The sequence below is a fragment of the Embiotoca jacksoni genome, unplaced genomic scaffold (genome assembly GCF_022577435.1).
Source record: "Embiotoca jacksoni isolate LCO1_2020_lvr unplaced genomic scaffold, fEmbJac1.0.p SCAF_20, whole genome shotgun sequence".
Classification (NCBI taxonomy): Eukaryota; Metazoa; Chordata; class Actinopteri; family Embiotocidae; genus Embiotoca; species Embiotoca jacksoni.
The window spans coordinates 1,807,718-1,830,328 of NW_027185341.1; the positions used below are offsets into that span (position 1 = coordinate 1,807,718).

Consider the following 22,611-nt stretch of genomic DNA (forward strand, 5'->3'; position numbering starts at 1 on the left):
ATTTAATGCAACTTTAGGCAACTTTTTCCCCCACTACATTTCAGAGGCTCCACTGAATTTGTCTGACAGCTTTAGTTACTTTTAATATTACTCATACTGTTCCTGTCCAGTGAAAACCATGTTTCTCCAAATTTGGTGACTTTGATTTTTAAATTTTAGGATTTATGGGTTGAGAAAATTTAACCTCTTCAGAAAAATAAGCTTTTTGAAACCCCTACTGAATTTGCTGAAAAATGTCACAAAGCTGAAAACGGGACTGTTTTTCTGAGTTGAAAAGTTACATTTTTAGAGATATGTGGTTCTCACAGGACAGCGACACTGCAAAGATATGATGGTCTTATTGAACACGATGCATTACTATAAATTAAACTAACCAAAAGCTTATAAATCAGTTAAACCACAGCAATACAAATTAATGTAATATGAATGCAAATCATATATAATGGAAGCATTTTACTGCCCAATGTGTACCTTTAATTTTTATACCTTCAGTACATTTTGTTGATAATACTTACATACTTATGTTAGATTTTAAATGCAGGACTTTTACTTGTATAGGGTATTTCTAAAGTATTAATACTTTTACTTAAGTAATGGACGTCAATACTGCAAATAAAGATTATTTTCATCCTCCATCAGTCAATCAATTATTATCTCGAGTAATCAATTACTTGTTTGGTCTATAAAATGTCAGTAAATGGTGAAAAATGGTCAACTAGTGTTTCTCAGCCTAAAATGTATAATTTTATCCCAAAATCAACAGTCCACAACCAAAAGATGTGGAGTTTCTTCTCATGGACGACATATGGAAAAATAAACTATTCACATTTTAAAGGCTGGAGTGAGAAATTTTGAATTTTTTTCATTAACAAAGGACTAAAAAACAATTAATTAATTACCAAAGTTGCTGATTAATTCTCTGTTTATCAATCAATGCTCAAGAGTTGTGCTTTGTGTTAACATGATGGTCCACCTGTGTTAGTGTTGGTGATGTGGGTACAGCTCTCACTCAACAAGAGTTTTCCATTAAAGTTTCGTAGTAATATTTTATAATACGGTTCCAAAACACTTACTCTGCTTTTAATGTTTCTTTTTATGAACTAGGTGTGATGAATTCTTTTTTGTCACTATACAAATTACAACTACATTTCTGTGATTGACCTTCCATTAATGAATCTAAAATTGCAGGTACTTCGCACCTGCATGTATCGTTAATTCTTTTTCCTAAACCGATAATAAATCAATGGTGCTTCCAGTGAGGCTCAAACTCACAATCTCAGAATCAGTGACCTCACTGCCCTTTATTGCTTCTGTATGTATGCTGCTGTGGCGAAAAAATTTCCCCTCGGGGATTAATAAAGTATATACCTACCTACCTACCTACCTACCAGTTGCATCATGGAAGCTGCTGAGCTGACATGTTCAGCACTGAAAAGTGATACAAATTTATAGAGGGATTGCCATTACTGATTAGATATGTTCTTGGATTATATTTGGATTTAGCTGTGGAGACAGTTTATTGAAAGCACCACAATCAGAAAAGAACTGCATGAATGGAATTGTTCTCAACCTTAGAGAATTAACAAATTATGTTATTCCTCAGGTATTAGGAAAATGCATTGTAGAGCCAGGTATCCACAGCCAGTACATCCACACCGTGCCAAGAGGATGCTAAGTTTGGCAGTAAGGGAAACCATCAGGTGAATGTTGGGGATGTTGGTCTTTCGTTAGCTTAGCTGCATTTTAAACTGAAAATGTGACTTAGTTTGAACCCACTTGCTGTGTTATGTATAAGGCAATGACTAAATGCCACTAGAGGTCACTGTTTCTGAGGCTGAGCCGAAAACCTACTCTTGACTTACTGTAACAGAGGTTTAAAGCCTAAGTCTTCTTAACATCAGATTTATACAGCTGAAATGAATTAATTGTACCAATTACCAGAAGTTTATTTTGAACCAACTCCTGTTAACTACTTTAAAGGTTGCTTCCTCCTTCTTTTTTTTTTTTTTTGCTCAGCAGAGCTACATAGCCTCATAAGGAGATTAATTACCCTCACATGAACACTCGAGAGCTCAGAGATAAGACTCAGTCAGGAGAACTTATCTTTTACAGTTGTAGTAAAAATATATATGAAAATTAAAAGAATTACATCAAATGCAACATCAGATGCTTAGAGAAGAAATGACCTTTTCAATGCAAATATATTGCAGCTAATTTGGTGCAATAAATGTAGTGTTTGAAGTATATATGTGTGTTAACATTCTATAATTGATGAGCCATTAGGTCGAACAAATCACATCCATGTTGAGTGATTTAATTATTATGATCCTGCTGCATTGAAATCATTCATTGTGCTGTATAGATGTTAACCTTCTGGGCCTGAACTGCAATTTCACTTCTCCATGTACACTGCAGGGTGTAATTTACCTGAGCGAGTTCATCCTGTGTATTTATGGAATTTGCGCTCTTTTTGAGCAAGACTTTGCACAAGGACTGGCATGCAGTTTAAGTCCAGCAGATGGAAGTAGTGCATTGCATTCAAAAAGCACTGCACACTCTTGTGATAGCTTCAGAGAGCACAATAATCACTAGCCACACATGTAGCAGTATTTATTTCAAACAAGTAATCATTTTCCATCATCTTTTGTAATCTAATGTGTGATTTGGGATAATTACAATTTGCTAAATGAGAAAGTTCTTGTTCTGCTCATGCATGAATTATATTAACACCAGTTCAGTGATGTACATTCTGACTAGGCAACAAACTGTATGAAATATTTAAAGGCTGTGATAAAAAAAAAAACTTATTTAAGGCAGAAATGTCACTGCAGACTGTAAACATAATGCATATTAAAGGCAACCACGTAGTTACCTGTCTTGGTATGCAACTGTATGTTTTGGTGAGTTTCATTGAGGGATGATCAACATTTAAAACAAAACCTGCAGAAGTGAGTTACTGTTGTACCTTTAAAAACACCGTCCATTTAGAATAGTGCCACATTTACTTCTGATATAGAATAATTATAATAATAATAATCCCAGAACTGCTATTCATTTGTGATCAGAAAGATCCAGATCAAATATAAAGTTTAATTATAAAATTATGTCTTAGCTAATCCTTCATCTCCCACTTCTTAAAACCCTTTGTGGTTTTAAAGTTCACTTCACCAGAAAAAAAAAAGAAGACTTTTTGATATTTTAGGAGAAAAAGAGAAACTGTGTACATCGAGTCCACACAAAAATATGCACTGGTTTTCAGTAACTTAACAGTTTACTTCACATCATATCTGCAGGATGTCACTTGACTGACTTGAAGATAGTTTATCTTACTGTCGTCGCACTGAGTACCACAAACAGAAAATCTCAGCATCATGATCAGGAAATGAAGTTTGTTTCGTAAAAAAATTACCTGCCCTTCAGTTCATCCACTGACATAAAGGATTAGTTGACCCACATTGTTTTTGAAAATATGAATTTTCCCTCTTAACCTCAGTGGTATCCAGTCATGTGGATAGTTTTGGTTTTATTTGCTAAGGAAACAATTATCTTGTTGCCAATAGTTTTCTTTTAATGCTATTTTCCAAAGAAATATCTGTGGGCACTAACTGAGTAAGTGGGACTAAAAAGAAGCATTTGCAGTTAATAATAATATAATTTTTGGAAGCTCCATTTACCACCATTGCATCTGGGAAGTGAAGTCAGGAATAGATGTATGGAATCTCTGAATTCCCAAAAGTTATATTGTTAAAATTTGTGCAAAAAACGCTGTATCTTCTGCACAGAAGTTTCGAACAATTTTTTTAGGATTTTGATGACTGTCGAAACATGGGCAAATATCATGGCAAGGATCTATAGTATGGCAATGCATAGGATGAACCAAATCTTTCTTTTGGCCTACTTAACAAAACAAATCTCAGTCATTCACACAAATCAATATCTTATTTATCAGTGTAGTATATGTGGATGGTAATGACAAATCCCTGATAAAAACGTTCCCTCAGAATCATTTCTACATATTTACAAACAAATAATTATTAATTATTGCCTTGTGACAGTAGAAGTCTGCACATGATTTGGTGCCTTCTCACACAGGATGGTCAAAGTCCTTTATTTCATCCTTTATTCTCCATCTTTGTTCAGTAGCGTCAGTCTTTTCCTCTGTAAGTGATGTTTGTGAAGGTAGATGTGGCTCCTTTATATAGAGGATTGTGCCCCTGTTTGTCAAATAAACATAAAGAGACATGAGTTAAAGTAAGTTTCACAGACACAAAACTTGAAATACTTTTCTTCTGATGCCTCAAGATTTAAAGGGGGGAAAAAAAGGCACCTTAAGGGTCCTGAAGGAATTACATAATAGAAAAGTTTAGAATAGGTATTCCATTTCATCATCTATACATGACATCCATCTGTTTCTGGGATGTTACCGCCGATGTTAGACACATACATCATTTTGAGTGTGTGGCTTGTGTGTTCACTTCCATTACACAGAGAGCATCTTAAACCTCCTTTGATTCTTTGTGGTTTGTGGCATTTGGGATTTGGGTGTGTTTTTGAGTCCACAAAGAGGCCTATTACCAGTAAAGGCTGATTTGTGTTAGCTAATTTAAACCCAGCCCTTCCGTTGGCTGCCTTTTGTTCTGCTGGGAGTAACAGCATGCCACAAAAGTAATAAAAAACATCTTCAGAAAAGAGTGAGAGGCTGCGTGTGTGGCATTTTGTGTGTGTTGGAGTGTGTGCGTAGGAAGGTGCGGGCTTCTATACCTGAGTGTGTTCAAAGAGTAAAAAGAAAGATTTCCAGGGACCATTGTCAAAAAAGGTGTGCTATTCTTTTAAATTTCAGTCGAGATGAAAGTTGACTATAACATGCTTTTTATCTTGATCTTGAACAATCCCACTGTTAGTTTCTAAGAGTTTTTCCATGCACGTGCCATCTCATGCTAAATTTACTCACTGTGTCCCACTTGGCACGAGCTCGCTCTTCCTCAAACTTGGCGAACTCCCGTCTGTCATGGATGGTAACTAGCAGCTTCCAGATGAGCAGAGCTGCCAGGCCGAGGAACAAGATGGCTCCTGCCACCGACAGAAGCACCACCAAAATGTCTGGACCCTTGGGGCAGTCTGGGTGGAAGGAGGAAGAGATAAAGGAATGAGTGGAGTAGACACACAGTGGAAGATAAAACAAGACGACAAGCCGGAGGAAGTCAGATTTCATAACCGCGCTTCCTCCCTGTCTCTTCCTTCACTCACATGGACTGGATGTTCGCTGCAACTCATTTCTTTGCTGTATGCTATGACTTTTCACGTTCAGAAGTGTTCCACTGAAACAAAGAGCAGCAAAGCCTGTCAAGCCAGCAGACATATGGCATTTAAACCCAATGGTGTGGCTTCTTTTACCCTTATTTCCCTCTGCTTTCTGAAGGTCATCGGATCTGTGAAGCGATGGAGAACAACAAGGGCCACATAGTGACAAACAGTTAAATGCTGAAGAGTAGAGAGGAGGATGGCCTGAAGTGGAAAATAGTAACCTGTTACACCCACAGCCACAAATCTCTCTTCCCTCATTGTAGTCTGGCAAAACTCAATAGAAATCTGATTTACAGTTTCAAGAAGGCTGTAGATGACTGACAGTCTTCTCTTTTAAAGTGTCATTAACATGAACCCCTCCATCACCAGACTGGAATAACACGGCACTTGTTGCATTCTCCTTGGTTATTTTTTCCATCATTTGCTGTTCCGGAAAACTTCCACTTAAATAATCCACCAAATATGTTCCTGAGTAAAGCAGAGGGATGTAATAGGCGACACACTGCTGAATCCTTCTTCATTTTATGCCTACAGCATCAAAAGTTTAAATAGTTGCAGCTTGCAATGTTCAACAGTTTCCGGAAGACAGAAGTCATCTCAACACTTAATAGTTCATTGATAGGTTTGACCTCTAGTTCCAGGCTTAATTGCTCCTGAAATATTTTTTTTCCAAACTGCAATCTTACTAACTTAAAAAGGGACATTAAGAAAAGCTTGCAAGGCAGAGTGAAAGGTTATGTATCGTCCTGCACAATCAAAATCCAGCAGACGTGGAGTAACAATATATTATTTTTCTTTTCTTTTCTTTGTAGCTGCTAAATGCGCAACTATGTTTTCCCATGTGCTATTTAATGCAAGGTAGCCTTGCATCATGGGGTCTTAAAGGTTTTTAAAACAGTTACTGTACCTACTGTGGCTGAAAAAAACATACGAGCAACAAGAGTGAACAACAATGGTAAAGTTGTTGGCTTGAAAACTAAAAATATACAGCTAAAACATGTCAAGATGATCTGTGCAGGTGAGAATGATTGTAGAGTCAGATGGTAATTTTCTGCGGGTGACCACTTTTACATTCAAGTAGTCATCTGAGCCTTTGTTGATGTAAAAATATTGACTGTAGCTGCTTTAATTTAAATTAATCAACATTAAAATGTCTGACCTTACACTTCTAGTCAGCAGTGATAACAGACATCTGGTCCATTTGTGTTATCTTGTTTGTTCTCCAGACTGGATGTATGTCAGCACATCTAACCACTATTTGTGTCTGACTGTGGTTGCATGCACCTAACGAGTGTATGTGGATGGTAGTGTGGGGAAACCTTGTCCGGTTACCAGGGTGAACTTTTACAGTCAACATCAAAGCTCCTCGCCTCTCCCTCTCTCCCTCTTCTTACTTTGCTCGATTTCCTGCTCTTCAACTGACCCTTTTGATCCCTACAACCTTTACACCGTTACAGCTTCTACACAACTCATGCCAGGGTGGTGCTTCTAGATTATTCCTGCAACTTCTTAACAGTGAAAATGCTGAGTGAGCTTTGAAGGGCGTTTAATAATCTAGGCCTCATCTCTTCTCGTTCTCCTCCGTTTCCTTTTTAAAAATGCCTTTCTTTTGCTTACTTAGTTTCTTCTCTCTCACCCTGTCCTGCTTTCCTCTCGGGAATATGTAGAGTCAGCGGGTTCCTGGAGGAGCTGGGCAGCTGTTTACAGCCCTCTTTGACACGGCAGGGTGCTCCGTGTTCTAAGCAAATTGTGGTGTACTTCTCTGATACCCAGTTGTGCCTAAATTAAACACACACATTCATTAAAAGGTAGACCCGAGGACAGACTTTCTCCTCGGGCAATGGTGGCCATTAAAGGCTGTTTTATCGCCCCACACTCTTTCTATCTGGCCACTTAACGAGCAGATGAAGAGCAGGCAGCAGGGAAGTGACAATTTATGCTTGTGTGAAGAAAGAAAAAAGATTTCACAAAGCAGGGAAGTTTGCTAGAACTTGCATTGGTAGTTACGGGTTTATCCTTGTTCTCTTCAGTACTTGCATGAACTATAGTTGTCCTTACAGCAAACTAATTTAAGACTAAATTCAAGTCCACTTTTATTTCTTGATTTGGTTTATACCAATTCTTAAGTTGAAATCTGGCCACATAGCTTCTCAATGCTCCACTCTGATGACCAGCTACAAGTCCTTTGCTGTTTGATAGTGGAGATGCGGGTAAAAATGAGGTTGATGAAACCACAGAGAACTGAGGAACTGGAAGTCGCTTGTCTGTAGGTTTGTCAACTAAAAGAGCTCTATTTCATGTTACAGGTAGTCGATTTTTGCTGAGTCAGGTATCCATGCAGGATGGCTCTCTCTTACCTGGCTCTTTGACAACAAACAGGATGGATTTGCCACTGGTGTCCTCGTAGTACTGGAAACGCTCCACACAGTCGTCCTCATCTTTGTAAGTGCAGTTCACAGCATTTGTGTCGTGGAACACTGCAAAAAAGTTTGGAGGAAATTGTTCATCAATTAGTTGAGACAAGTGTCTCTTCCCTTCTTGTCGATGTGAAGGATAGAATCAGATAGATTTTTCTGATGCTGTGTTCTTATTTTGAAGGACATGCAGCCTGATTAGAAAGTGCTACCAGTTTTTTTTCTGGCTGGAGTTTTGTAAGCTGTGTGTCTCACCTAATTCATCCACAAGCACAATCTCATCCTTGCAGATCCGAGTGCAGGTGTTGTCCTCAAACAGCTTGCCCCTCTTGAAGTGCTTACACTCCACACACTCCCTACCAGGACAACAACAAAAAAACACAACAACTGGGCATCAGTTTGATTCAAATATACTTCTGGAAACTAAATGTAATAACTCTGCATATGCATATACTGTACAAACTCATGTGTTTGCAGACTCACTTCTTCATGGTACAGGCGTCAGGGCAGGTGGGGCACTTGTCACATGTGGCCCCGTAGGCACCCGGCTGTGTGCACTCGCAGGCCCCGCACACACACTGGCCCCTGCCGCTGCACAGCAGTCCCAGGTTGGACATACAGGTGTCAGTACGTCTGGAGCAGTTACAGTTCTCACCCTGCCAGTCTGGTGCACACTGGCAGAAGCCACAGTTACAGACACCATGACCTGCGAGGGAAGAAAGTCAACATAAATTTCCTGACAAAACTACTGTAGCTCTGTTTATTGGTATACAGTGCATCCGGAAAGTATTCACAGCGCTTCACTTTTTCCACATTTTGTTATATTACAGCCTTATTCCAAAATGGATTAAATTCATTTTTTCCCTCAAAATTCTACACACAATACCCCATAATGACAACGTGAAATAAAAAAATTTGAAATTTTTGCAAATCTATTAAAAATCAAAACTGAAAAAAAAAAAAAAAAAAAATCACATGTACATAAATATTCACAGCCTTTGCCATTACACTCAAAATTGAGCTCAGGTGCATCCTGTTTCCACTGATCATCCTTGAGATGTTTCTACAACTTGATTGGAGTCCACCTGTGGTAAATTCAGTTGATTGGACATGATTTGGAAAGACACACACCGTCTATATAAGGTCCCACAGTTGACAGTGCATGTCAGAGCACAAACCAAGCCATGAAGTCCAAAGAATTGTCTGTAGACCTCCAAGACAGGATTGTGTCGAGGCACAGATCTGGGGAAGGGTACAGAAACATTTCTGCAGCATTGAAGGTCCCAATGAGCACAGTGGCCTCCATCATCCGTAAATGGAAGAAGTTTGGAACCACCAGGACTCTTCCTAGAGTTGGCCGCCCGGCCAAACTGAGCGATCGGGGGAGAAGGGCCTTAGTCAGGGAGGTGACCAAGAACCCGATGGTCACTCTGACAGAGCTCCAACGTTGCTCTGTGAAGAGAGGAGAACCTTCCAAAAGGACAACCATCTCTTCAGCACTCCACCAAGCAGGCCTGTATGGTAGAGTGGCCAGACGGAAGACACTCCTCAGTAAAAGGCACATGACAGCCCACCTGGAGTTTACCAAAAGGCACCTGAAGGACTGTCAGGCCATGAGAAACTAAATTCTCTGGTCTGATGAAACAAAGATTGAACTCTTTGGCCTGAATGCCAAGCATCATGTTTGGAGGAAACCAGGCACCGCTCATCACCTGGCCAATACCATCTCTACGGTGAAGCACGGTGGGGGCAGCATCATGCTGTGGGGATGTTTTTCAGCGGCAGGAACTGGGAGACTAGTCAGGATGGAGGGAAAAATGAATGCAGCAATGTACAGAGACATCCTTGATGAAAACCTTCTCCAGAGCGCTCTGGACCTCAGACTGGGGCGAAGGTTCATCTTCCAACAGGACAACGACCCGAAGCACACAGCCAAGATAACAAAGGAATGGCTTCGGGACATCTCTGTGAATGTCTTTGAGAGGCCCAGGCAGAGCCCAGACTTGGACCCGATTGAACATCTCTGGAGAGATCTGAAAATGGCTGTGCACCGACGCTCCCCATCCAACCTGATGGAGCTTGAGAGGTCCTGCAAAGAAGAATGGGAGAAACTGCCCAAGAATAGGTGTGTCAAGCTTATAGCATCATACTCAAAAAGACTTGAGGCTGTAATTTCTGCCAAAGGTGCTTCAACAAAGTATTGCGCAAAGGCTGTGAATACTTATGTACGTGTTATATTTTCATTCTTTATTTTTAATAGATTTGCAAAAATTTTAAACAAACTATTTTCACTTTGTCATTATGGGATATTGCGTGTAGAATTTTGAGGGAAAAAATGAATTTAATTCATTTTGGAATAAGGCTGTAATATAACAAAATGTGGAAAAAGTGAAGCGCTGTGAATACTTTCCGGATGCACTGTATCTTCTATTTACACAAAAAGACTGCGGGTTTAATGGCTGGAATAGTTGTAATTGTATTTGTTGTGCATCATTTGTTTTAAACATCATAAGGATGTTATTCAAATGTAAGTTTATGTTTGATTTTTAAACAAGCATGAACTCCTAAATATTATATTTTTCCTTTTTAGCATAGTGTGGTTGTTAAAATAATCTTTTTCCACACTTATCTTACACGATCATAAATACTCAGAATGAGCTTGTTTACACTGATTGAAACATTTAATCCAAAAACTCTGTTTTTATGGCTTCATCATTCAATGAAATGAAAATAGCTGAACAAATGGGGTGTCTTTGGAGATTTTGGAAACTCTACTGGAATTGAAAAATAAAATGCTGTGGATTTGAACAATGTTTAGGTGGTCAGCATGAGTATTATAATAACTGCCTGTTGCTTAATAAGTGGATATGACCGAACTGACCACAAGCCTGTGTCACACATCTGGGTTTTCCAGTTGGTTCTTCTCTGGCTTGAAGATCACCGTTGCCGTGTCTTTTAAATGCTTACATATTTAACAACGTTAAAATCCAGCTACTATTACACAGCAACGTTATAACATTCATTCCAAGTGTTACAAGTTTAATATTTCAATATGAAAAGTGAGTGCTATTTCTCGCTCAGACATTTTGTGGTTTTGTAAGTCTTGATTTTGGATTGAAAACACTGGAAAGCAGAAGTGGGAAGTAATTTTCATTGTGTCCCTGTGGTGTCTGAAGTGCTTTTATTTTTGGCTGCCTGATTCAGCACTTGTGTGAGTGGATTTGTGCGCACACATGCTTGTCGTTGGTCCATGTCTGCATGTATGCGAGTGAGTGCAGTGACAGCGCAGAAAACTTTGTGGCCTATCGCCGCAAAAAACAATGCCCAGATAAACAATGAGACAGGAAGCTGCATGGGACAGTCTTGACTGGATAAGGATGATTCATGAACATACTGTCATTACCACTTGACCACAGGGCCGCTGGCTTTTAATTAGACAACTCTGTGGTGACAGAAGAATGGTCGTCACCCTGAATAAGGTATCTCAAGACAACAGCAGACCATGTTCTGCACACACATGCTCTCAGAACACTTCCAGTACTCTTCCACTTGGCCCTGTTCTGACCAAACATGGGTTTATTTTTAGCCTCATTACACCACACGAGCCAATGAGTAAGCATAAAGGTATTTTCATGTTACTGCATGGGCTTTGGGGAGTACAGAAAAACATTAATCTGCGAGAGTGGCAGTAGGGGGGGGGGGGGTACTGATATATGATGGCATGGAGCGTATGGTAGTTTCTACTAAAACTATCATGCACAAAAATTATGCACTTAGAGGCGCTCAGTTAAAATATCCCCAAAACAATATCGAGACCTGCTCATGTTTTAACTACTAATGGTTAACAAAGAGGAATTCCCTCAATGATCACTTTTGATAGAGGCTCCAGGATCCCAACTAGTTCCTCACACGTTTCTTCCTCTCCTGTGTTTGCACCTTCTGTCTGACATTTTAATCTTAAATCTCTAAACTGAAAGGAGAAAAAACACGTTAAGTAATCTTTAAATGTGTTGTATTTGTGACTTTTGCACAAAGCCAGGCTAGCTGTTTCCCCCTGCTTATAGGTAAATCATCAGGTATTAAATGAGATTAGACAGGAAAACAGACTTGGTTGGAGTCAGCTGGTCCCGACTTCTATAAGATGCCTAATCCAACGACAAGCAATCTTCCTGCAGCTTCTGAAGACTCATCTTTATAAACACGTATCTATATTTAGGTGGAATTTCTTGCAGGAATATAATACTTACATGATGTCTGTCAGTAAGGAAAACAAATGAACTGCTGTTAGAAAAAAGACTGATAGCATTGTTATGTATGGTCTAATACTTTACACAGCTAAATCCCACAATGAAAAGCCCCTCATAAGATGTCAATTACAAACATCCTCATTAACACTAACATTGTTTGTTTTGGCTCAATGACAGACTGTTTCTTTTAAAACACTAAAAGAGGAGGAGGATCATGAGGTTCTGAGTTAAAGCTCTTGACGATTACCAAACATAAACTCATTCTCACTGTTTGCAAATCTAAACCACAGTAGAGACACTTTCAGAAAAGTGAGAGTCCCCTTCTGACAAGACTAGAAATAACTTTTTGTTTGTGCATGAATCCTTTTAAACTCTGAGGTTCAAAAGCTTGGCTGACACAAACAGACACCCTGAGCTTACACTCACGCACGGTGCACACACCATCCCATATGTTTATTGTGAATGGAGCCCGTGTCCTGTGCAGAGGGGAGAGTTGTTTTTGTATGTAATTCTTCCCAGATGAGATGGGTGGCAAGTCAGCGTGGTGAAAGGAACTGCCAGCCTCAACTGCAAAGGTACACACATTGTCTAAAAGTATACCACAGCCATACACAATATTCATGATAGTCCGTAAATCCTTTTAATCTCCTTCACCTTTCGACTGATTTAAATGGTGTTGCTTTTCATGTGACAATATTGTCAAAGCGATAGTTTTGCAAGATTAAAATTCTATATTTATTTTTCCGGCTTCTTTTAGGTGAGAATTTTGTGGTTTCGACAATTGCAAACTAAATATTTGGGCATTTAGAGTGTTGATTGGTCAAATAATTGATGATCTAAGAAAACATTTTGATGATTCATCCATAATGAAAATAATTGTCAATTAGATTTACTAATCTGTTAATTATCTTACTGATCCATGGCTAATCGTTCATCTTAAAAACTTAAGGCAAACTGATTACGTAAGAAATTTGAACATCCTTCTCACTGCAGCTCATAAGACCTTACCTGAGCAGAGTTCCCCTTTATAGCGCAGGCAGTTGAAGTCGTCGCACTCGCACAGCTTTCCCCAGACTTTTCCAAAGTCGCTGCTGTGGCACACACACTGGCCACACACACAGTCCCCACGGCCGCTGCAGATAGCAGAGTGAAGTCCGTCGGATGCCGCGGGTCCGCTGCAGCGGTCTTGCTCTGTGGGATTATAGTCGCCCTCTGCACACTCGCAGTGTGGCCCCAAGCGACCTGGGTGGCACAGACAGATGCCACACTCGAAGGTGCCATTGCCGTGGCTACATTTGGGGCTATTGAGCTGGGTTTTGGCCTGGCACTTGCAGTCGCACTCGAAGGTGACGGTGATGGAGAGGGAGTCTTTGAAGCCCACAGGCTTTATGATGAAGGTTTTTTTCTTTTGTTTGGGGCAACCGCGAGCACGAGCCTCCACACTGAAAGACACCTGGATGAGAGGAGGAAATAAAACAAGGTTTTGTTAAAAACGTGTTTAGAGTCCTGTCTTTTTGCACGTTTTTTTTTTTTTAATGGCAAAGAGATTCCACATTAAGACAGATGTTCATTTTATAGATGCTGAAATTTTCAGCATTCTCTAATCTCTGTTGGCATTAACAGCAAACAGACGTATCACAGCGAAGGCCTCCAAATGTATTTAGTCAATGTAATTGCCTAGTCAGCATTGCATCCAAATCTGGTAAATGACCAACAGTGGGAAGTTACAACATCTGGAGAGACAGCCATATATGGAAATAATAAGAGGAGCTGAGGCAGAGAGAAAGAAATGTGTGGAGGCCAGAAAATGTCACCTGGAGTGAGGCGAAACAAAGGAAAAGAGCCAGAGAAGCTGAGATAAGAAAAACATGCAAACAGAGAGAACTATTTAAGCAGACTATTAACTCAAATGGAGTTGGCAGAAAGAGGATTTTCAGACAAGCAAAAGTGGACTATGGAAGACAAACTCAGTGTCACATTGTGCATTTATTTTGTTCCATCAACTGCTCTTTGACACATGAGGAAAGGGGAAAAATCCAACTTTAAATACATGTGGATAGCAGCAATAAGGGAAATGGAAAGACACAGAAAAGACAGTGAAAAATAGAACATGAAACCAACTGACATGCTATTTTTGCAATCAAGATGCGACTATAGGCAGCAGCGGTCTCTTGATGGTAGAGAGATTATATATTGGGTACAAGTTGGTCAAAAAGCTGTCATTGTTGTTCTTTTGCAATACAAATTGTTAAAATGTGTAAATACAGTAACCTGTTTAGGCTATTGTGTCTGCAAAACATTTTTCTAAAGCAAGCACCGCTTCTGCTTGATCTTTCTAATGCAAACCAATTTACTTTTATTGAAATTTACAAAATAAATAAAAAAATTCTGTTAAATTTCTAAATTCTTGTGATAAAAAAACTATACAAGGAAAAAATAGGGAACACGAAAACAAGTGTGACAAAGATAGTATTAACACTAGTGACTACAGCCTAAATAAGACAACCGGCTTTGTGTTCCTGAACAAACATAAGCCTTTTTTAGGTTGAATAAATTTAAAGTGTGTAAAAAAAGTAAGTCACAATGCAGTGATTCTGCTGTGCTGACCACTGATTAAGTTTTAGTGCTAGAATAAATGTATTAACACGTATTTCGTTTTGTCTGTTATGCGAAACCAGCCGTAAAGCAAAATCTTGAAGAACAAACCGTATCTCCTATTTTGAGCCCAGAGCAGGATTTGAGGCCTGGGATGAGCTCTCCGTTCAGACAGGTGGCGTTAAAGGACAGAGACAGCTCCTCTGGGACGTCTTGAAGCTCCAGCTCCACCTTGGAACGGATTTTCTGACAACAACAACCACCAAAGAAAACATCAGAAAGCACAGACACGTAGAAGGGAATTTTAAAAACATGTACGTTCCTTCTCTTTTCTGTTAAAGAAAATGTAAAAGCAATACAACGGGTTTATTATTACAAGAAAATTTGAATAATTATAAGCAATTCTAAAAAGTTTTCTCACGATAGACAGTAGAAGTGTTCACAATAACACACATGCTTGTATGTGCACCTGTCTAAACCTGTATAAGACACAGCCAGGACTTAAGATAGAGTTAGTTTTCAGTTCATCCACGTGTTGTCTGCATAATAAACTTAGATCAAGCATAAAGACTGAAACACAGTCAGGAGTCTCCTACGTTTGGTCAATTTCACACTTTAGCCCCTGTGGAATTTCTTCTAAGACTCTGGCTCGACTGCGTGTATGACTCAGACGCTGTGGGTGTGTGCGTCAACAAACACATGTCATTCCCTAAAACACTGTCTGGGCCAGGGTGTGTATGTGCATGTGTGTAGCACTTACGGCGTAGGCCTTCAGTATGAGCTGAACAACATTGCCCGAGTCGTTGGACAGCGTTCCTACTGTGGTGCCAGGAATCAACTCACTGTAGTTCTACAGAGACAGACAGACTGTTGTCACCCTACACAGTCAGGGAGGCTATTAATCAATCAATAATAGTTGCTAGTGTATCATCAGTTATGCAAAGCAGATATGTATATGAAATGCCCCCTTAAATACCTGCCAAATAAAACCTGTCCAAGTCATATGATCTGAATGAATTATTATGATCCAAAATATTTTTGCTGACGATAAATAATAACAATTATGGTTAATAACAGGATAATTAATTTTTCTATTCTCATGAGTCAAAATTAAGTTTTACTGTCACTCAAATGTTGGACTGCATACTAAATATTTAGTTTCAGGTGATTTAATATTTTGCTGTTATATTTTCCAGTAATTTATAACACGGTAGATAATTTCTTATATTTCTCATTTTTGTTGTAAAATCAGCATCTTTTTAAAAAGAAATTTAGAGAAAAAAGACAAAAGTACCAAAAGACAAGGATGATAGCATTTACTCTGACCATTAGGAAATGACACACAAGCTACAGTGCCGTAGCTTAATGATCGTAATAAACCTCAACGAGAGTTGCATTAAATCTTTACAGTTGTATTGTTCACCCAAAGAAATGCGTAAAAACACCGTCAAAATGACAAAGGATGATTCATGCATGGTTTTCCTTTTATGTACATTTGCAGTCTGATATACAACTGTTTCCATCCAGCAGCCTAAATTATATTTTGAATAATAGTACTTCATGTGGATACACACAACAACAGTTGGTTGTTTCCACTTGAGGAAAAACTGAGTTGGTATCTTTTGGTATGTAAAAGTGATTATTTTTGAATTTCCTCTCTTTTTATGCAGCGTCCAAGATTCTCTCTTTAAAACCAGTGAGGTTTAGAGGACTTAAGTTAAAACACTACCGTATGTTCAAGATGAGACGATTACAGACTGGGATTTGTCAGCTTTCTTAAAATTCAGCTCCAAAATATTTGCTCAGTTTATTTCCTCACATTTTTCACCATCAGTCTGCTTTATGTGTTTAATATGGTTTTTTGTAAAAGGGAGGAGAGAACTTGAAGGTGTTGAGTGTGAACTGCTGAGCCCCTGACCTGGTAAAGGGGAACCACGGGGTTGGTGACTGCAAAGATGAGGTTGATGTTGTTCTCTGACATCTTCTCTGTGATCAAAGCAAGAGATGGGTAATCCTGTAGGACCAAGATAAGGAAACAAACTCTGAGCCTGCGTGTTTAAAGTTATTCTCTCAGCTTCTGTCTCATGCTGTGTACTGGCTGCCAACAGTTTAAACTGACCATGGTGGTGGACATGCTGTAAATATTTTCGGAGTTCAGGTGGCACTTCCCGTCGTTGGGCTGCACGATTCCTGCCAGCCGGCCATCCAGAGCCACGTGAGTCTTAGCATCTGAGGTGAAGATGAGGAGGTGGGATGCACCGGGACGCCAGCCGATCTGCTCCTGCAAGGTTCCCAAGAAAGGTCCAAAAAATATTACTCAGCTTTTAAGTGAGCGATTTCATTTTATCTGTATTTCGAAAGCTGCAAGGTTCTCTCTGATTAACTTCAATACTGCTTTTAAATGTTTCATCCAGTTCTTGTAGAAACCCTGAAAGGTTTCTGAGTGCGTACGTATGTGTTTGAAACAAGAGAAAAAGAATGTGAAGTAAATTCCAAGTTGTGAGACAGCGAATGTTTGCGCACACACAGCCGCTCCCTCCACCTTGCAAACAGCAGCCTGGATGATGGCATCAAAGCCTCCCTCCGGGGCATCTCGGTTCCTGGACACCATCTGCTTTTTCACTTCCTCTGTGAAGCGGCCCACTTCCTCCGTCAGAGTCAGAACGTGTTTGTAGCCAAACTGGGGCAGACAGGTGGTATTAATGCTGTCAATCGAACAGATTAATAGTTAATATCCGCTCGTTCCTTCATCTGAACACCTCTTCTTAAAACACTGTAAACAATGTGTGAACTTCACAAATGATCAACACCTGTCCAGTAAATGATAATATACTTAAAAACATGTTGATACGTAGAAGTAAATAAATATTAAATGGATATTAATACATTAAAGAATTAACTCTAATTACCTGACGAACTGTAATTTCCTTCATGCCACCTGATATGTTGATATAACAGCTCTTGATTTAACTGTATTTCAGTGGGTCATACTTCCTATGACCTTTAAGAACAAAGTCTGTAGTCTATAGTCATACTAACAGCTACAAGACAACTGACGGTGAGCACTTCTTCGAGCTAAATGAAAAAAGCCAACGTCTTCCTAATCACAATGCCAGTGTTTCGCAGGTATAATGTTTACCACGTGTTGGCACGTTCACTATCATGTTGGCTTTAGTTGTCGAACACGTGTACTTACATTAGCACAAAACCAACCATACAACTGATGGTAATGGCAAAGTTACTGGTTTAAATGTCAAAACTACAAAGGCCACCTCTGACAGAGGTGCTAGAGGAAAGGTCAGAGGACCCTCAGTGTCAGTAGGTTTCACGAGGAACATGATCATTTACACATTGTCAGCAAAATCCATCCAGTCATTGCAGAGATACTTCACTCTGGACCAAAGTAAGTGGACAGATTGACCATCAGACTGAGAGTGCCGCATGCTGCTGCTGGCATGCCACAAAATGTTTTGAAAATATTCAAAAACAATTCATTTCAAAGCACATCAAAGACAAGAGTTTTTGTTCCTGTTTAATAATCGTTTAAAACTGCTCTTCTGCACTGCCACTGGACACCTCTTCTTCTTCTGTCTGTATCATAAACTACAAGACCAAAATTCTTCACTTGTCTTGTCTTCTATCCAAACATTCCTAGAGGCTGGATCTCGACAGACTGTGTGTAAGTGGGAAAAATAAGTGACCCCCAGAGACATTAAACCACCAAATGAACCTCAGCCTTTGGGTGGAGTTACGGCAGCCTGCACTGGGACACTCTTTCTCTCTGGCTAGATTACCTGCAGCTGATTCACAGCAGCTGACCAAGCACTTGGGGAGCCGCCGTGAGCCTTTAACAAGTGCTGTGACTCTGAGACTGTCTGTGCTCTGTTTAAAGATGTCCTCACAAACATGACATCATATGCATAATGAAGCTACTTTACACAGACAAAAACAACCGCTGAAATCAACTCCAGTGGCCGCATATTAGGAATGCAAAACATTGTTAAGAATGTTGCCACGAGAATAAACTTTCCATTACAATGAACTCTGGATTCAGCTATGTGCTCATGTACACACAACGAAACAAGTTTATAACTGGAATATATAGACCAATGCTTTTTAAAGGAATAGTTCAACATTTTGGGAAATATATTTGTTCATTTTCATCTAGCTAGAGAGGGAATAAGAATATTTCAAAGGCGTCAAAAAATTCGATTAACTTTCTAAGGTGGTTTATATTATATGCTTTTGCAAATGAGGCCAATCCATACAAAGAGCATTAGAACAGCTCGTCCTACTTTTAGAACTGGGAAGAAACTCATGGAGGGATTTCCCTTTTACAATACATGATGACATTGCTTATCAAATGGTTGTAACTGTGATAATAACCTTTCATTTTCCTCTCACGTAATTTTTATTTTTTAATTTTTTTTATTACCGCTTTATTCAACAGGGCTGAATAATGCACTGGTGACTGCACTGGGTGAGGACAGCACATGCTCAACTTCAAGCTCCTCTTGCATATTTATTTTTTACCTGTAGCAGGGGTTCTTCACAGCCTCCTCCGGTGAGACGTACATGTAAGGCGAGAGCGGCTTGTCCACGAAAGCTCCAAAGCCCATGCGCAGGTTGCTGGTGGTGCGGTTCATGGCCTCGGCCAAGCCTCTGCCCAGCGTCCTCAGGCGGGTGAGGTCGTCGTTCATGGAGTAGGAGAGATCCATGAGGTAGTAGAGATCCACAGGGTAGTCCTGCACTTGACGCACCTTCACTGTGAAGCGCTTAGCATCATCTGGGAAATGTGATGAAGAGATGCTATTTTTGATAGTTGTGCTTGATGTAATTGGCACAGAGAGAAGATCCTGCCTCATTCCCTGTGTACCGTCCTTCTAAATCAAAATAGTACAGCAGTCTGATGCAAAAAAAACCACAATTTAATATGGAGGAACTCACCTGGTCTGAGGGTGATGTGCAGGTTCTGGGGTTTTATCTGGGTGACGTTTTGTGTTGCTCCCGCTGCGTTGTTGTTGAGGGGCCGGTCCTCCATCACCTCTAGTTTGCTGGTTGGAAACTCCAGAGCTGATGAAGAACAACCTGCTGTAATCAGGTTCGTCTTCAGGTCACAGCGGGATGAACCCGCAACTCCATGGCCAAAGTCCTGGCAGTAGAGAAGAGACATTAAATACAGAAAATCTGCAGACTTTTGTGGTTTGGATGTACTTTCATTTGTCAAAAATGTGACAAAATAATTTACAGAATCCCCATAATAAATGACGGTTTTTTTGGACAGAAAATAATGTTTGAAACATTTTAAGGCAAAATCCTAACGTGGGGGAAATTCTGTGCTTGGAGGACAAATTCACCCAAAATGAAAAATGTCCATCCAATTTTAACACCCTAAAATAGTTCAACCAGTGTTTTTTAACATGTAATGTCAGAGAACTCAGGCTGAAGTCATCCCTGGAAAAGTTTGCCCTTAAGTCAAAGGTTGAGTATGTTGACTCCCAGACAGATGTTTTATAATATTAAATCCCATATTGTAAGGTTGAACCAGAAAATATGACGATATCCTCATGCAGTCACAGGACATCGGTCACTGGGGACTCATGCAAGCGGCCCACTCGGTGTCAGTGACGCAGCAACAAACCTTCATTTGCGCTGCTTTTGTAGCCTTAAAAGAGACGTGTGCTTCTTAACAAATCTAAACCCAAATAGTTCCAATTGCACAAAGACCCTGAGGGTAGGAAGGATTTTAAATAACCACTAAGAAAGTGTTCTACCTCGCCAGATTAGAGCTGACTGATGAAGAGGTCTGTACCACCCTGTACCAGCCTGGCTGGCAGAGAGCTCATTGCCTAAATGAATTGAAGCAGAAAAGCAGCCCACCTCCTGGAAGCACCACGCACAACTGGGGTGCACCGCCAGACACTGCTTACATGTGCTGGCTCCTCTGGAGGTGCACACGTTTGAACCTGGAACCAAGAGAAGAAGAACAATGAATCTTCCACATAGGAGTGACTCGTAATTATAGCATCGTGGTTTCAAAATGATGACAGCAGAGATTATTTTTATTTTGCCAAATGAAGCCCATCTGAGATATTTCCATGTTAACCAGCAATAAAAAGTAACTAAGCATTGCATTGAAGTACAGTTTTGAGCCTTTACTACTTTATTACTCCACTAAATGTATCTGACAGAGTGTACACTTGAAATTAAAATTTTACATTTAGAAAGAGTTTATAAAATACAGCTCCCAGTGCTGGGATACAGTTTCTGTTGGGATCCTTTCTCGTGTTTTAAATGTCTATGAGTTGTAGCTGGTCCATCATCTTTCCAACAGACCTCATTTTATTTCAATATCTGTTCAAGGCTCACTTCCTACTTAATCCTAAACAGATTTGTGCAGGCGAATTTCGTCTTTTCTAACTTCTTGTCCAATCAATCAACTCACAACTCAAGATTTATCTTGTGACCCTTCAGAGGGGTTCTGCACCTCAAATAATGACTGTATATGTTTAAAAACTGCAGCCACAACAGTAAAATGCTGCTTGTTCTTTTATGCATTAGCATTAAGAGTCTAATCATGCAAATTGTCATTCTACATTCCCTCACTTGCATAACTTTTAAAAATTGTCCCTTGCATGCAAAAGAAGAATCACACGTGTGAAAAAAGCATTTTAAAGTCCTGAAAGAGTTGCCTAGAGATCGTGCAAAAAAAAAAAAAAAAAAAAAAAAAAAAAAAAAAAAAAAAAAAGGCCTACACCACATATCTTCCTTTTCACATATTCTCGGCTATACGTATAACAAGAAGAAGAAAAAGAAAAGAAAAGAGAACTTACCGCAAACTGCTGTTATTACTGTAAGGAACAAAACACACATCCGTAACATCCTGTGCATCGGGAGAGCACCCATCCTGGTGAGGGCTCTGTGAGGACGCAGCCCGCCAGTGAGCTGTGGTGTGAGTACAGGCAGAGAATAAGGAGAAAAAAAACCTCTACTCATCTGTAATCCAGACAACTCCAAATAGAGTCAAATGTCTCAAAGCCGCCCCTCTCCTCCCCATCCAGACTTATTATAATATTAAATGTTGTGGGCGGGGAGAGCGCAGCATCCAAAGCTGCGAGAGGGGAAGTTGTATTTTGGCGGAGGGCAGGTCTCAGCATCAAATTTGTAACATTTCTGGGCCAGCTCTAGTGCTGTGTGGTATTTTGGTATCTGTTCAAAAGTTTGTTTCCCGGAAAATTTAAATATAATAATGATATATATATATATAACGTTCTATTTAAATGAAAACAAATAGGCAAAAGTGAATTTTTATTCTATTCTATTTAAATTTTCAGTGAAAACCCGTCACGCTGTCTCAACCTCTAAATTAGTCTTTATTATGTAAAGCAAAAGCTTTAACAGAGTAAGAACCGACTGTAATCGAAGCTGGCTATGTGTTTGCATGAGTAAACACTGCCCACTAGTGCTCAACAGTTGTAAGGTCGAGTGTCATCAACACCAACAGCGCCCCCTCTGGGCAGATCTGCAAACTTCAGCTGCAGGGCAAAACTTCTATCGTTTTTTTATTAGCGCAACACATGACCAAGTAATGAGCTGATTAATTAAACCTTGGCCTGATATTTGCTCAAAATTCAAACATTTTAACAGGACAGCTAAATAATAATAATAACAGTCTGAAAATAATATCAGTGCTTTTGAAACAAAACATTGTCACTAATGGTCAAATAATTACAGAACTTACTCAGAGAATAAAGATGGTTATTTCCCAAGCATACTGCTTCATGCTCAAATTTTCTATAACACAATTTTCTGTAGACGTCTTGTTGTTGTTTTTGGTTTTAAAAATGTTTTTAAGACACTAATTTGTCTATAAGATTTTGATTGATGAGTCATATTAATCATTCCTTAATAGGCTTTTAAAAAAATATATGCATTTTGTAAAATATCAGCTAAGCTTTTGTTTAGTTGATTTTTTTCAAAGTGTAATTTATATACGATTCTATGGTTTATAATTTCTAAACAATACATAGTTGTAGATGGATGTCTAATCA

General features: G+C 39.5%; 1 protein-coding gene across 1 annotated transcript; it reads right to left on the minus strand.

Annotated features, from left to right (window-relative positions):
• Window positions 1-2,608: 2,608 nt before the first annotated feature.
• On the minus strand, window positions 2,609-21,501 carry LOC138201935 (integrin beta-3-like). The gene is made up of 15 exons (XM_069155537.1): window positions 21,394-21,501; window positions 20,441-20,526; window positions 19,508-19,712; window positions 19,094-19,346; window positions 17,103-17,265; window positions 16,680-16,841; window positions 16,479-16,574; window positions 15,321-15,410; window positions 14,672-14,806; window positions 12,974-13,418; window positions 8,202-8,424; window positions 7,974-8,074; window positions 7,662-7,781; window positions 4,952-5,118; window positions 2,609-4,214 (listed from the first exon to the last, which is right to left on the minus strand). The coding sequence occupies exons 1-15, from the start codon at window positions 21,464-21,466 to the stop codon at window positions 4,146-4,148; spliced, it is 2,388 nt and encodes a 795-aa protein (XP_069011638.1). The 5' UTR covers window positions 21,467-21,501; the 3' UTR covers window positions 2,609-4,145.
• Between the last annotated feature and the right edge of the window lie 1,110 nt (window positions 21,502-22,611).